The sequence below is a fragment of the Cryptotermes secundus genome, unplaced genomic scaffold (assembly GCF_002891405.2).
Source record: "Cryptotermes secundus unplaced genomic scaffold, Csec_1.0 scaffold1035, whole genome shotgun sequence".
Taxonomy (NCBI): Eukaryota; Metazoa; Arthropoda; class Insecta; order Blattodea; family Kalotermitidae; genus Cryptotermes; species Cryptotermes secundus.
The window spans coordinates 214,428-232,041 of NW_019744424.1; the positions used below are offsets into that span (position 1 = coordinate 214,428).

The window sequence follows — 17,614 nt, forward strand, 5'->3', positions numbered from 1 at the left end:
TCATTCTAATTTTGAATTGTTTGCCTGATGGTGGCTCTTACATAACGAAGTTTTCTCCGACATTAGAGAGAGAGAGAGAGAGAGAGAGAGAGAGAGAGAGAGAGAGGGCAGACTAAAAGGGGCAGTAGGAACAGACTGTGTTATTCAGATGAGCTCTGCACTTTAAATCGTTAAGTTAACTCTGGACCTTCCTGAATGCTTACTTGCAAAAATTAGAATTGAGCATATAGCTGTTTTGCTGGCAATCAAGGGGTGAAAGAATTATTTTGGTTTGCATCAGCATACATTATCTTGGCCAGTTATGAGTATATACTTACATACCACTTAAATGTACAGGACTCTTTAACTCACAAATTCTTGTACGAGGGTTGGAAGTTTAATAGTGGCAACACTGCTGTAAGGATGCCATGCAACGGAACCAAATAATGTCGCTTATACCATACGTTAGTTACATACCTACCTTACCTCAGAGCAGATGGACTCTCCCTTCCCACATCACGCGCATGCGCAGTGACGAGAAGAACATAGCCTCGTTTTAGCTGGCGGTCTAATGTAGTGTTGTCACGATGTTTTTGAAGCAGGAACAACGGAGTTGGATAAAGATTGAATGTGCCAGAGGCCGTACACCACGACAGTGTCATCAAGGTCGTCAAGAGGCTTGCGGGGAATCTGCATTGCCTTACAGAACCGTGGGGAAAGTGGGTATAAATAAAAACCTTCAACGAGGGACGCCAAAATGTGGCAGACATGCGTCGGCCAGGTCGTCGTAGTGTCAGTGAAGAAGTGTATGCCCTTTCGGCGTTACTGGAGAGTGATCGACGCCATACGATTCGTGAGCTGGCCCGAGAGACAGGATTAGCGCATATGACTACGCTTCACATTCTGAAGGAACGTCCGGGCATGAGAAAAATTACATCACGATGGGTTCCGCATGATTTGACGGAAGTGCAGAAATGGCAAGCTGTGGCTGATTTGTTCGATCGATGGGGCTGGGAAGTGCTGTACCATCCACCATACTCCCCGGACTTAAGCCCTTGAGACTTCGACTTGATTCCTAAGATGAAGGAACCACTTCGTGGCATTCGCTTCAGAACTGTTCCAGAGGTTCTTCAGGCAGTAGACCGCTCCATTCGAACTATCAACACATCAGGCGCTGCTAAAGGTATCCTACGACTTCCACATCGCTGGCAACGGGCTGTACACAATGCTGGTGACTACACTGAAGGACAGTAAAATTCGAAACATGCATCCATTTTGTATCAGTTGTAAATGTAAATAGCTGCCACTCTTTAAGTTCCAACCCTCGTATACACAGCACTGCGTAAGTTTATATAGACCAACCACACTAATATTGGCTATCACTCTGTACGCTTATATGCCACATAGGATTTTCGCATTGGGAAGGCATATGGGGGGGTGGATGTATATAGATCCACATTTTCTTGACCTCAGCACTAGCTGGAGGCGAGTGGTCAGCTTCACTCCCCGGTCGCTTTACCGCAGGGAAAGAGCCCCCGGTACCCATTGGATAGGAGGCTAGGTGGGCCCAAAGTCGGTCTGGACCACGTGGAGAAGAGAAAATTCTTGACCCTATCGGGACTCGAACTCCGATAGGCTAAGATTTGGGCCGACGATACAACTTATATAATTCCTGCTCTTATGAACAAGTTTCAGTTTTGTATGTTACTTATTCTTGAATTATTTAAGCTCACTTCGCATAGTAAGATGTTATGGGTAATGAATTCAAACTATTGTGGTACAGCATCAGAAGTTTTCTTGGGGGTGGGGTGTTCAGTAATACCGCGAAGGATATTAGGTTAGCTGTCGTCATGGCTGAGATTCTCATCTGAGACCTGAATCTGACGCAGGAATGCTGTTTAGTCGTGACTTTATCATGTGGTTTTTGTTCGTCAGGATGGAAATATTTCTTGCAGCCACAAGTGCAAATCGTTTAGAATTGAATTTGTAATGAAGAGTTTCATTAATGTTATTCTAAATTCAGTGATTTGTTACATATGAAAGGACACAGTCATTCACATTGTTAGTTAATAAGCTAGGAATGTTTGACCATCCTCCCCAATATTAAACAGATCTTAAAATTCTATATGAGGGCCATGTCACTGGACGTCACTGTATACCTTCCCATTTTGGAGCTTAACCTTCAGGCTAATAGTTAGGCATGTGGGCAAATTCCTCCACCATTTTGAAACTCAAAGTATTTATTATGGCATTCACAAGAGACTCACTTGTTTTATATGGTTTCATTTCTCATCGTTTCATCATGTTATCTTATGATTCATTTTAATGCTTTTGAACGTTTTCTGATCAGTAACACAGTGTATTTGTGTGAGTACAGGGGTCTCGCTTGACGTAGGTTCTGTTTTCTGTAGTGTTATTTAAAATACATGCAACTATTTTTGAACATTTTTGAAGAAAAACTAACAATGTGACTTTCAAATGTTGTGATACGGGCATGGTAACAGACAAATTGTGACTTGACCTCCAAAGTTCGTATGACGACACGTTATATAGATAACAAGTGCACTGCATAATTCTTCATAACCCAGAAATGCGCTGCCAGTGACGAGTGTTTTAATACAATACTTGTTTTATCTACTATACTGAATTTCCCGTCATTATTGTCTGGCTGCTTGTTTACGTCACTGAAGGCAGACAGCTGACCGTATTTTCCGATCCCTGCTTGTCTAGCTACTGGATGCTATGTCGCGATGATTGCTGTATAATGTGCGATATATACTAACTCTTCACTCAGCAATTTTTAAGACGTCACAAAATCCATGTAGGGTGGGATCATGTAACATATATGATGAAGCGAATGGTAAAATTAGAAGTAATAATTAATGAACTAAAATTGTAGTTCTAGAAAACTTTGTTCAGAAGTGGACTAAGAACGTTTGAGCATTGTATTTAAAGAGCCCCCATTAAGGCTGTTTATTTGGAGTTCCGATCTTTTAATATCAGCTCATTAATTATTCAACAGATCGAAAAACTTATAGACCTATAGGCCATCTGTGATCCCTCCCTATTCCTTTTGACATCACTAAGTTGCTGACATGCCAAAACAGGGTGAATAGGTCATGTTTATAATATTCATAGTTGCTTCTCGTGTTCTGAATAATGTCAGTTCGTGTATGACTGCATGTTTCATCTCCAGAACTACCGAAGGGATTTTAATTGGAGGATGATACAAAGAATCGTCAATCAAATTTGGGTAGTACATGAAACAGAAACCCGGCTTTGTTGATGTACTCAAACTATGATACAGTTTACAAAAAAATTGTTAGAGACCATAAAGTATAGATCTCTTTGATATGTACCACTAATATTTTAAATAATTTACGGTGAATATTTAACAAAATATGCAGTGTGACTAGATCTGCAACAGTAGATTTCTATCTGTGATAAAAGATAAATTTGTTGTATGAAAGAATCTTCTTGTACAAAATTAGCATATACCATAAAATTCATCTTTGATTATGCAGAGAACTTTATAAACAGTTTCTGTATCATTAATCACAGAACACAATATCTGACTCCATAGGTCTATTATAGAAGGTTATGAACTCCGTCCAGTGTGATTGATAAATGTTTTCTCTCTCTCCTATTTAATCTTTCATCCTTGACATGTTTCGGTCTGAGAGACCACCTTCAGAAGGATATATCAATACATGCGGAAACTACTATTACAATGTGATTGGTCAATATCAATACATACATACAATATCATCACAATGAAATGAATATAAAATATTAGCCTTTAACAACTACAGCGATGTCCGTGAATACATAAAAATATTTATAAATTATTATAATTAGTTTATTTACAAGCATGGTTTAAAAAACTTTGTTAAAATTCGTGTTCTTTATACTGCATCTCTTCAAAGGAAGTTGAGTGTGCCACGCCGTGGTTCCATTGTTTGATGAACAGGACTCTGCAAATGTATTATGGGAATAATGTAGTATTTCAGTAATACCAATTTTATTTAATCTGAGCGTTTGTTATTTCATCATACCGTTATTGTCGTCATGTTGTTCGGGCCACGCCATATTGTTATACTGTTTTAATCACAGTCGCGTATTTATGCCCCTTGTGCCTCATGACGTTTGTGTGGGCGTGTACTGATGTTTTGTTATGATGTCGAACATACTGTTCTGATTATCACCCTTCTTTGTGAGTTTTTGCTCTTCTATCAATTTATTAAGTCTATTAAAATGATAGATGTGGAAGTTTTCTTTTATATTCATGAGGTTCGTACATTTAATGAATGGAATATATTGATTATTTTCAGTCCATAATATCTTGTTCGTATGTTGGTAGTTATTTATTCCAAGTGGGAAAGAGTTAACCCTGGCCAACGAAATAAGTGACTAACTTCATGGGCCTTGATCCTTCTTGAGAAACTAATAATTTGCTCAGATAGTCAAGAAATTCTTGTGATTAGTCAAATTCCCCGCCTCTCTTAGAACGTAAAGTTTCATTACCATGTTCGCACCACCCACCACTGTTTCCTGCGCTGAGCCAAATGAGTTCAGTTCACATTTTCCTACTCCATTACTGTAATTTCTTAGAGAGATAGGATGGTATGGATTGGATTGATCTGGCTCAGGATAGGGACCAGTGGAGGGCTCTTGTGAACACGGCAATGAACCTTCGGATTCCATAAAATGCTGGAAAATTCTTGAGTAGCTGCAGAATTGGCGGCTCCTCCAAAAAGGATCATCTCCATGAGTAAGTAAGTAAATTACTGTAATTTTAATATCCTCCGATCGGCGTTTATCTCTTCCAAGCGTCTTCCTTTCTGCTTTTCAACCGGAACTCTGCGCTTCAAAGTATTATGTGTAAACAGAAAAAGGAATAACCAGCAAGTAACCAAATAAATATACCCTGTAATTGTGTGCAGTAAAATATCAGTGCAGTATGGTATGTGATTTGGGTCAGATAAATGGGTTGTATACTGTGTATTGTATTATATTATCTTGTGGGGAACAACTTACGGTCACCACGTGAACTGGGACCATACTCGAGCCTTGATAGGACCCTTGGTTCTATACTGTGCAGTAAAAATGCGAAATTATCTGTGCTTAACTAATTGAGCACTATGCCATGAATGCGTATGGTGGAGTGGATGTATAGATCCACATTTTCTTGACCTCAGCACTAGTTGGAGGTGAGTGGTCAGCTTTACCCCGCGGTCGCCGTACCCCCTAGGAACCTCAGAACCGGTCTGGATGACATGAAGGGAATAAAAATTCTGCCTGGACTCAAACTCCAACCCCTCGGCCGTCCAGCCCGTAGCCAGTCGTTATACCGACTTCGATGATTGTAATGGGGATGAATGCTCTTGGTAGATAGGCGGGCAGAGAGAAAGCTGTATCCATATCTTTGTTACGTATAGTGATTTTTTGCCTTTCCCGTAGTCTTTTTCGGATTTTAGAGCGAAGCGTGTGTGTGGCACACTGGGCAGGAAGGAAGAAACAATGATGTGACCTAAAAGACCACCAGTTAAGGAGAATAGAAACTCTCTTTCTAAATTGTGCTTCTGAAACTGCCACTGGGAACTGCTAGTTCACAGTTTCGAACATTTGCCGTAGAAGGGCGGTGTCACTCAGCCTTTAGAACTGCAACAAGCCATGAAGACTTTCAGGGAAATGGAGGTAAAGACCAAGTATTCGTGGTGTGTGTGTGTGTGTGAGTGGGTTTATAGGTGCCTGAGTTTCGGCGCGTATATGCGCCTGGGCATTCCTTGCTAGGACGCTGTTCCCGGTTTGAACGCGGATATAAAGGCAAATATTGGCAACCCTGTCGAAGCTCGAACTCCGATCATCAGTCCGTGGCTAGTCTCTGTATGGACAGACGTGCCACGGGGTACAGAATTTGAACAGTAATTTATAGTTGTGGTACATGTGTTGGACTGCATACTCCTATTGCCTCTCATTACTGCACAAAGCGACCAGTTTGTCCATTCCTCGTGGTTTCCCCATTCGCTTGGATGTCATTGGACCGTCATAATTCCTGTCAGAGAACAAACCGGGGATGACTTGAAAGCATTAGAGACCACCGCTTCCGTCGCCCATGGCATCCTTTTGCTTTGTGGTTTGGAATTGGATGGGTTATGGTTTAATCTGGAATTTCCTCGGGCGATTGTTATGGTTGCTGTGATTATTGCTGTAAATTGCACCAATTACTAGCTGTCTGGCAGATATCAGCCATCTTGCTAAGTTGGCGTTAGGTTAGGAGCGCGCAAAATTGTAGTCCACAAAAAATTCAATCCCGCCTGCGGCGAAATTCGGATAATATTAATGATTTACAGCTAAGCTTTTTAACAACCCTGCAGAACATTTGTTGTTCCATTCGTCCGCCCATACCGATGGGGGGGGGGACAATCGCTAAAGGAATGCTCAATAAATTTTACAGTGGGAGTTATTTGTCCATAGATACCGATTTTGTTTAAAGTGGAACAGAAATAAGGGGAATTCTACGTGAAGACCTACGTACGTTTCTTGAGTGGAACACAGATATCTGTCGGAGTGAAAAATGTTCTGAACAAAAGTTACAGAGATATATAACGCGCATACTTATGTCCAGTTCACATTTATCAAGGTCTTAATGGATTTCGGGGTATCTGCACAAAAGGGACGCCATGAGTATACACGTATACATGTGAATACACACGCGGAAATTACCAAACAACAAATAGTGTTTTTTAACACACGCAAAGTTTACCGAAGTTGCTTATTCTCAATAATAACCAAACGAAGCTTCGTCGCACCTGAATTTGTGGGTCTAAACTTTATAAACACGTTTAATTATTTTTAATTAAAATCATTTGGTTGTGCTGATGGCGTCATTTATTTCTGAGTGTAACATGTCCGTCCTGCATGAAAATAACTGCTTCAGTTGGTTCAGCAAAAAAAAATCTCATTTGAAAAGAAAACTGTATGTAATGAATTTGGACAGTGCTGAAATTACGGTGGTTCATTTAAGCAGTGCTCCGTTACAGGTTCTCACATGTATTTAATTTTCAGCCGCAGAATATTCAAGCAGGAAGCGAAACATTTTCTGAGATCCAGAAACTCATGTATTATATTTGGAACAAGGAAGAATTGCCACAAAAGTGAGATTGTTATTGTACACATTTACCAGAAGCATAAACAACTAACTGTAGTAATTATCGAGACATTTGTTTGTAATCATCTTTATACAACATTTTGTGTAATAACCTTGTCTTAAGGTTAGCGAAACTCTTGGAGATAACGTTATGATCTTTGACTTAACAGATTGGCTACTGATCAGACTTTTTTTTTTTGCATTCTTCACATACTCGAGAAAAGTGAGAGTACAGTGACATGGTTCATAAACTATTTATAGATTACACGAAAGCATGTGATGCAGTTAGAAGGGAACCATTCTGTAGTCTGCCTACTGAATTTGGATATGCTCGAAAGCATGTGATGCAGTTAGAAGGGAACCATTATGCAGTCTGCTTACTGAATTTGGATATGCTCGAAAACATGTGATGCAGTTAGAAGGGAACCATTATGCAGTCTGCTTACTGAATTTGGATATGCTCGAAAGCATGTGATGCAGTTATAAGGGAACCATTGTGCAGTCTACTTACTGAATTTGGATATGCTCGTGAAAGTAATTAGGGTTAATTAAATGTATTCATTGAAACACAGTAAAGTTTGTACAAGTAAACACTTAGATTCCAAAGGGCTCACCTTTGCCCGGAATGTTTCGTGTTCAGGATGATCTGAATATGCAAATGTTCTATAACATAGTTTGGTAGGGTTAACTTTTATGTTAAGACGTGAAATAACTACATTGGTATATGTAATTTATTTTCTCGCCCTGGTTAAGTGGTATTAAAACCCTGACATATTTTGTTGGTAAATGACCATCTTCCGGGTGGATGTAAGATAATTAAAGGAAACTGTGGAATTGCGTGTATGAACAAAAGATTTAAAATGTCCAAATAATAACATTTTTGTGAAAACTTAGAGCTAATATTATATTAATCTTCGTTGATGTGAACCGTTGTTAAATTCAGTTTTTTATAATTGGTGCGTGATACTTTATTGTATGTTGTTGCGTCCTGCTCCTTATCTTCTGCTGCATTGTTGCGTGATTTCTGAAGGGCCAACACATCCTCTTATCTGCATTGAAGACTGTTTAATAGTTTTCAGTCAATGTTTTATGGACCATCAACAGTTTATGATCTTCTGTCTCTGTGATTACTCCAAGGGAGTAGATATATTTCCCATGGTGGTCTTTGTTGTTTGTAATACCAGTTGGTCTCATGTTAATTTTCTGCAGACCCAAATCTGTTTTGCCGAGTTGATCATACTGCAGATACCAACCTGGATATACGAGTACACAACTATTTGTTCTGTTTTTCTTTAATGTTCAGTGTATCAGAAAGTGTTACGCAAAAGTAGTAGAGCATGATTATGTTTTATATTGTGGACAAATTTTGGTGCAACGAATAATTTGGGGGGGGGCGGATATTTTGATTTGACCATAATGTAAAGTAAGATCTCTATTAGGGCCGCGCCATAGCTCAAGCGGTTAGTTGCTGGCTTCCCACTGCGGCGGCCCGGGTTCTATCCCGGGTCTTGTAAAGTGGGATTTGTGGTGGACAAAGTGGCGCTGGGGCAGGTTTTCTCCGAGTACTTCGGTTTCCCCTGCCAATCCTCATTCCACCAATTGCTCCACAATCACCCTCACCCATCATCTGGGGCTGGTACAATAGGCCAGAAGTGGCGACGGTACAAGGGACTTAGTCCCACCCCCCTAGCAATAGAAAAAGATCTATATTGAATTAATGTGGACCAAAATTAACTCTAGCAAATTTAAATAATTTTAAGAAACAAACAAATGTGCATTGGGTAGTTCAGGAGTTATTTTTACTCGGTTGCTGGATGGGCCTATTTGGAAATGGAAGGTTACATGCTTAAAATTAATTAAAAGGACTGTCAGTTACATTGACAGCTTATCTATTAGATAATGTCAGAAAACAAGAAAATAACATTGTTATTGATCAGCGTTACATGCAAGTCCAAAAGTACAGTTTCTACATTATTCATCATCATTTTACCAATACTGTGTTCATTTAATGAATCCTGAAAGTGTTACTGTCGTTCGCTTATGTGTAAGTTTGCTAGAGAGATTTGTGCCATGTGTGCAGGATATACCGAGTTCGAATCACGGCCTGTATACCAGCTGTCCTGACTGATATCTTTTGTGGGTTTCCTCAGTCCTTCCAGGCAGATACAGGATCGTGCTTTGAAATTTGACACCGACGTTCTCTCCAAAGTCCTCTCAGTTTTATAAAAATAACTTTTGTCTCATATTGTTTTATGCTACATAAGCACTGCAATTGATACAGCACCGTTAAATAATTTGCAACACATCCATATACCTTTTTTTTTTGTAAAAAATATGTACTTAGTGAGATATTTTTTCCGTCACTTAATTGTAGTGAAGCTCTAACTCATGCCAATACAGTGAGATTCATACTGTAAGCTCCAAGTTTCAAATAAAAAACCGCCAGCACAACAAATAAGTAATCGACTCATCACCACATTTGTGTCAGTAGAGTTTATTAACTATGTTAAAATTATGCGACATGTTTCGGCTCATTTGGAACCATCATCAGGCCATACACATTTTAAAGCTATAAAATATTAAATTGTAATAATGTTCACTATGGATCCATATTACAAATAATGTTATAACATAATTTAATTTGAAGAAAGCAGAATTCTGGGATGTGGCACCGTGTAGATGTGTTCTGAGGAACGTATCGCCTCCAGCTTCAGGGTAGAAGGAAAAATAAGAAAATCCGCAACTCTCGGTCTCTTCGCTTGACGATTTTCTTTTTTTTCCTTCTCCCCTGAAGATGGAGGCGATACGTTCCTCCGAAACGTCGGTTAACACCACATATACACGGTGCCAAATCCCAGAAGACTGCTTTCTTCATAGTCACCGCCATGAAAACCTCAAATCTTACATAATTTTATTCAATTTTTATCGTTATTTGCACAGGTCAACTCAGTTTTATATTTTGGTTGTATTAAAATATTGTCAGCCTTCGTAAAATTGGTATGTGCTGTCAGATACCATTTTTAAGTAGAATTTTCTACTGCTTGTTAATCTCATTTTATATTATCGAAACAGTGCGCTATCGCGCGCGCACACTCAAAGTAACCTGTGTTGAATTATTCTTAGGTAATGTTTTGTTGTTCCCTGATACTGCTGAATTGTTCTTAGGTAATGCCTTGTCTCTGATATTGTTAATGCTGTTTTTTCTTATCTTAGCTCCTTGTTTTATACACTATATCTCGTTTATTCACAAATAACTTATTTGACTGGTTGATTCATTTTTAAATTTTCTATTATACCGTTGTCTGCGTCACTGTTTATTGTTCCATTGTTTATGACGCACAAGCTGTAGCTGACGTCAGAAATAAAATGTATAGGGGGCTGTATGTCAGGACATTACTGTAGTTCATTTAGTCAGCATGAAAATTATATTTAGGTCTGCGTTTTGAAGAAGGAACCCCTCTTCCATCGTCGATATAAAACCGGAGCAACTCGAGTAAAATCTCTTTAGGAGTTGCGAATGACTCAAATATGTTTTCATTTGATTTTATTGTAGCCACGTAGTTACAGCACTCTAGTATTTCTAAAAAATTTATAACAGAAGGTGTCACTCTATGTTTTGTGCTTTACTTAGCTGTACAGGCTGTTTTCAAATGATATCGCTGACTGTTCAGCTCGGCGATTCTGTGTGCCCCTGCCGTGCGGCTTGGACTTGTCAGCGCGGCATTCCTGTATTTAAAGTAACCCTCCTGCAGTGAGGGGACTTAGTAATATATGAGTTAGTTAGTGTGATAACCCTTACTAAGTAAACAGAATACATTGTCTAACCTTTTTTCCCGTGCTTAACAATAATTGGAGTGGATGTTGCATTCCTGGTTATGTTCTTACAACAGCGTTTCCACTCTTCTCTTCCTGTACAATTCAGATTCGATGTATTAAAGTAATCGTAATACATCAGTGCAATTTTTCGTAGCTCATCTGGTAGCTGTGAATGCGATTTATTATTGCATATTCAGATAAGCTGTTGCAAAGTAGTGACTGTACTGCAGATAGCACTGCACGGAGCCGGAAATTGTTTTTCTCTATAATTTGTTAATCATTCTCCCGTGAAAAAAACTACATGAAATTGGAATTGTAAATCTTATTGAACTCGATATGTTATGTTGTGTACCTGTTTCTTGTGTCGTAAGCCTTCTTTTTAAGTATGTAAGTTTTAGCTTTATGTAAAGCATGAGTCACACTGAACCAGTATGAAGCAATATTATTTTGTCTGACTTTAATATTGATCTTTCATTACAAAATCTCAGTGTTAAGGGCAAAACATGCTGACAGACACATATAACAAAGACAAAAACAACACCGTCCAGTGTGACTATCTAAGTTTTATCAGTGGAAAACTCATCACCCTTACATGTTTCGATCCCTACGGATCATCGTCAGAGGGCATCAATACTTTTTCCGGAAACTACTATTACAGTAGGTGTTAAATTATATACGAGTACATACACATATGTCTGAAATACATTATATGTGTATGTATATAATTTAACACCTATTATAATAGTAGTTTCCGGAAAAAGTATTGATGCCCTCTGAGGATGATCCGTAGGGATCGAAACATGTAAGGGTGGATGAGTTTTCAAATGATACAGCTTAAATAGTCATACTGGACGGTGCTGTTTTTGTCTTTGTAATTGTTAGTGTGACGGACCAGAATGAAACAAATCAAAGACACATATAACTTATACACTTGGTACAAGACTTGCATAAACACAAACCAGTGAAATGTAAGGTAAAAAGATAAAGCCATCCCTGTAACAGGCTGTGGAGGCCCATAGGGTCACAGATGGCGGTAAGGTTGTCAGCCTTACGCTCCGGCCGCCCTTTACCCCCAGTAAGATTGCTGGTACTCATTCCTGTTAGAGGCTGAGTCGACCCCAGGTCCATAATGCGGCTGGAAGGATTAGGTCAATTGAAAAATTCACCTCATCGGGACTCGAACCCACTACCTTCTGACTTGTAGCACAGTGTCTCAACCAACAACGCTGCCCCGTGCCCCCGAAACAAACCAGTTCAAAGCCAAAGTAGCTGGAGTTCTTGAATGAGTTGCATCATTCATAGCATGGGAGGGAAATTTCGGGAATGTGTACATTTGTTTGAGAGATGCATTTGGAAATGCTTGATACGGTGGAAGTTGCTGGGACAAGGGTGTCATAACATCTCTGTTACTGTTTAAAACTGAGGTCACATAGGTGACATAGCTCAGTCACTAAAATACCAGCCACAGGTTGAGGTTAGACTACCAGCATACCACGTACAGGTCAGCTGTGATTCAGTTTGAGATTTTTGACAGGAAAATTAAAGTTTGGTATTCTATGTGTGTACCGGTCACGGTAGCCGAGCGGTCTAAGGCATGTACTGTCTTCGCTCGCTTGGAAACCGGGATCGTAGGTTCGAATCCCAGTCAGGGGATGGATGTTTAGTTCGTGTGTGTCCGTTTTTCTGTGTCTGTGTACAGGTAGAGGCCTTGCGACGAGCTGATCACCCACACAAGGAGACCTACCGAATGTGTAAGATCTAGAAAAACCGAAGTGAACGGAGAAGTTCATGGAGGTAGGCGTAGGCCCACTGGGGCTGTAGTGCCAAGGGGAAAAATTGTATGTGTGTGGACTTAGCTGACAGTCTTCTTAGGCATTTCCAGTTGTACTTACACTAGAAGCCATTTGGACAATCTCAGCAATTAAATTCTTGAACACATGAGCCTTGAAAACGTTTCGCTAAATGTCAGCGACACGTGCAAGGTAAAGGTAAAGTCGTGCCTCTGCCTAAACTGCATGCTGTGAGGACCGACCTGTAGGGGACTGGGTGGGCTCTAAAGCCAGCTGGGTCCAGTGATGGATAGAGAGCGTTCTCTTGCTGATGTTTCGCAAAATGCAATTCAGAGTTTGGCGGAATTAGAATTGAACAAGTTACTGTAACTCCCGGAATGTGACTGGTAACACTGCGCATCCTGAGCCTTAGTGAATTAAACCTGTTGTATATTTAAATGGCGATTTTATCTTGTTAGATGAGTGCTACAAATAGCATGTTCGGATAGGTCTGTAGAGGTTTCCTTCACTCACCTTGTCAAACACATAATTCAGACTGGAAAGGGAACCGTTTCTAATGTGATATTTCATGTGGAGGATGGAGAGGTTATAATATGCTCTGTAGTTACTGAATGGGATGTATATATGCAGTCGGTATCACGATTGACTATAGGATGGACAGCTGAGAGGCCGGAGTTTGAGTCCCAGTGGGAGCAAGATTTTTCTCCTTTTAATGAAGTCCAGACCGGTTCTGGAGTCCACCCAGCCTTCTCTCCAGTGTGTGGGGGGAGGGGGGGGCAGGGCGTGAAGCTGAGCACTCACCAACTAGTGCTGAGGTCAAGAAAATGTGGATCTATACATCCACTACCCTGTGCACCTTCAGGGCGTAGTACTTAATTAGTTAAGAAACGGGACAACTTTACCTGTATGTAGTTTGTCTTCTCCTGTTTGTTGGTCATAAGTAGGGACCGGATTTTTATGCCCTAATAATCCCTTAAATATGTATGCATTTATGCATGAAAAACTTCCGAAATATGCACTAAAATATGCACATAAAATTTATACCAAATATTAAAATTGGTTTTACATTATTTTAAGACCAACAAATCAATATTTAAGTTCATTTTATGTAATCACTGAATGATTCACTTGCAATAAAAAGCTATACTTAAATACAAATCATGCAATAAAGCCAACATATTTAATTACAAATTAAAAAAACCAATGGCACTCGCCTTTAGCTCTCCAAACTTTCAACTTCTCTTCTGTTGCAGTTCACAATTACTAAATGTTTTAGGTTTTCCATAGTTAGTCGCCTCCTATTGTCTTGTAAGATGTCCGTAGAGCGGGAAAAACTTCTTTCCACCTCACAAGAACTTGGGGGCGCATGTACAAAAGCAGCTGTTTCCTCCACTGTTAGTGATTTTTTACTTGGCAGTTCAGTATGTTTACCGGCTAAAATTTCTTCAATTTCACAAATTTGTTCATATCCTAGATTTTTTGAAAGAATACTGTGTACTTTTTCCTTTACTACTTCACCAACTCTTCCAGGAACTGAATTCAATTTGGAAACAGTGGTTTTGAACACACTTAACGACTGATACAAAGTAGTATTGCTATTGCTTGCCTCCAGTGAGGAAATGGCGGATGGAAGATGAGAGATGTGAGCAGATATATAGGAAAGATTAGTTTCTAGTTCTGCGCTTTTTAGTACATCTTGGGCAATTTGAATTGATGCTGCACTTTTGGGATCAAATGTATGCACGACATCCCTAACTGTTTCTAAATGTTCAGTGTAATAACTCGCTGCACACAGCCACGTGCCCCAGCGCGCTAAAATTGATTCTGGCGGAAGTGGAACGCTCGGTGCGACTGCCTTAAAGGCTTATTTTCTGTATGGCGCTTTAACAAATACCTTCTTCACAGAAGACACCAACTTGTCAAGAAGCGGAAAATTTGCACGATTTGTTTCTGCAACACGATACAACCCATGGGCAAGGCAAGTCAAATGTGTCATATTTGGAAATATAACTTGATGAGCAGTACCGGCTTTCATCATACGAGTATAACTTGTGGCATCAGTCACAAAGAGCAATATGCGCTCATACTGAATGCCATTCGGCCATAGTAAATTCATGGAATTGATAACAAATTCGCGGATGAGGCAAGTTAGGAGTAGAGGGATCGGCGAAGTTCCGTCCTGGGTATTGCGTCAGAAACATGAACCATGACGAAATGTTGAGTCAAATATGCAACATACGGAAAAGAAAACTTGTATACACACGACCATGACTGAAAATTTGAACACAAAATTAAAAAATATGTATGATAAACATTTTAAAAAGGAAATATGCAGTATAAATAGAGATCTTCGAAAATATGATGCTTATTCATAAAACAGGCAAAATATGCATTTATATGCACCATCAAACCATGTCCAAAATTTAAGAAATGAAGTCATTCATACATATATCCAAACAAGCATACTTTCTGGTTGCAAGAAAGAAATATGCATTTGCATTAAAATCCGGTCCCTAGTCATAAGATTTGAAGCAGCTTTAATTTGTTTGCCAGAATTTGCCTTGTGCTTGCCATGTGATTAATGTGTACTATATCATGCATATAATCTGATAATTTACTTCGCAGACATTCTAAGTGCCGGTGACTGCATTGGTTAGTCACAGTTTTGTAACTGGTAATAATTTTAACTCCCATGTTTGTTGTAGTCACTTATTGTTCCATAACTGGCCCACAATGACAGACACTCTGCTAATCATAAAGATGAAGGTTCTGAGGGAGGAAATGAATTTTGTAGAGATATTGGGTTTTCGGGCTTTATCCATCGTCCTGGTTTTAAGATAATTGAAAACACGACGTTTCGGAAACTGGATCTGTTTCCATCCTCAGGTGAGGGAAAACACCTATTCTGTTGGGTCCCTTAGAAAGAGCTAACCTCAATCACGGGAAATGACTGTCCAAAAACCCAGTATCTCTATGTGTTATACACCATCATCAGAAATAAATTTTCCTTCGAGAGACGTGTGCCTGTGCCACAAGACTCATTAATGATTCTGTATTCATTATAAACATTTAGGATTTGAGGTTCTCACAGCTGTGATTAAGGAGAATTATCACCTGGGATGTAGTGCTGTGTGGTCCAGAGAAAGTTAAACGAAGTTTTGGAAGTAGCATTTTCCCCCTGAAATGCTCGTTCACTTTCACTGTCCTATGCTGTGTTATATCCCAGAAGATAGACCTATTTATTATAAACTTGTTTCACATTGATCCATGTGACACATACTAATGGTGTAATAATTGTCCACAGGCGTCCTGGTGGTGAATGTGACATGGCGAGGGAAGACTTATGTAGGCACACTCCTAGACTGTACCAGGCATGACTGGGCTCCACCAAGGTATGAACGATTTTATGGAGGGTGAATGACAAACTCACATGTGTGTTCTCAAACACAGATAATAGATGGTGTTTCCTGATTGTTGTCTTCATGAATTTGCATTCCTCCATGGTGAGGTGTATTTGTTGCATGTGAAAGTCAGTTTACCTGCTGTTTTATATCATGTTTACCACCATGAACCAGCAAATGACGTTAGTGTTGCTTCCAATCTGAATGTTAACATGGTCACAATGATGGCATCACTGTGGTTTCCTTTGTGGAAACGCCATGCCATATATTTGTATATGGGTCATGGAGACAACACTGCAAGTATTCTGGATAATGGCAAAATATTGAGTTGAAGGGCGTGCCCATTGGGCAGGAAGCTTCATGAGCAGTCATTGACATGTCCTTTGTAACTGTAATGGGAAATAATGAAATGGGGGACAGGTGAACACACACAGTGTAGATATGGTAATGTAGTATTTCTTTTCTTGAAGAAATAAGTGGAATTGTTTAAAGAGTGTTAACAAGATGTCTGTAATGTACGTTACTCAGTACTGTTGCATATAGAATTTTCCATTGAAATTGTCACAGTGGGAAGATGATTTCCTTCTTCTATGGCTCTTGCATTAGACAATAGGCTTATAGGAAACAAATTATGGAGCCACTTCATATTTGTAAGTTTGTAGTTAATTTATTTATGCTTGTCAGTAGCTGACGATTCTGTAATAGTTGGTCCCTCCCTTTCATTGAAGGACCGAATAAGAGTTTACATATGCTTTTCTCGGCCAGAGAGAGGTCATGTTATGACTCTGTGAAAATAATAATTTTTAAATATCTTGGGTGGGGGGGGGGGAAGAGAAGATATTTTTCTAAATGTGGTAAAGGTAAAGCTATCCCTGTAACAGGCCGTGAAGGTCCATAGGGTTGCGAAACGTCGAGGCTTCCAAATTTTATTTAGATAGTCTGCTCACAGATGGTGGTAAGGTTGTTAGCCTTATGCGCCGGCCACCCATTATCCCCCAGGAAAATTCCTGGTACTTATTTCTGTTAGAGGCTGAATCAACCCCAGGGCCATAGTGCGACTGGAAAGATTAGGTAAATTGAAACCACTTCATCGGGACTAGAACTCGTGACCTTCCGGGTTATAGCATAGTGCCTCAACCAAGCACGCTACCGCGTGCCCCCTGAGTATGAGTAGTTGCCAAGTTAATGTGAAAATCATGCTTCTGACTGCTTTTTATTATTTGGTGTAAGCGTGCATGTTTGCAATGCACAGACTTGATTAAAAGACACGTGGTTATAATTTATGTGGTACAGAAACAGTTAACATCAGTTTTGCAGAGTCTTGAAATTGCTATATTGTATTCAAAATCATACACCCCCCCCCCANGTCACTAATTTCCACCTGATGGTTAGCTGGAACCTTTATAACTTCAAATGAGAAAGGACAAGTCACCTGTTGAATTTCATTTTCCACGTTCTTAAAATCTTTAAATTGTCAT

General features: G+C 39.6%; 1 protein-coding gene across 7 annotated transcripts in view; it reads left to right on the forward strand.

Annotated features, from left to right (window-relative positions):
• LOC111874789 (zinc finger protein 608) overlaps nt 1-17,614 on the forward strand; it is a 187,969-nt gene that overhangs the window by 160,586 nt on the left and 9,769 nt on the right. For all 7 annotated transcript variants that reach the window (XM_033755596.1, XM_023870580.2, XM_023870583.2 and 4 more), the window contains one exon: nt 16,040-16,127. In XM_033755596.1, coding sequence (XP_033611487.1) covers nt 16,040-16,127 — 88 coding nt within the window. The remainder of the gene's footprint in view (nt 1-16,039; nt 16,128-17,614) is intronic.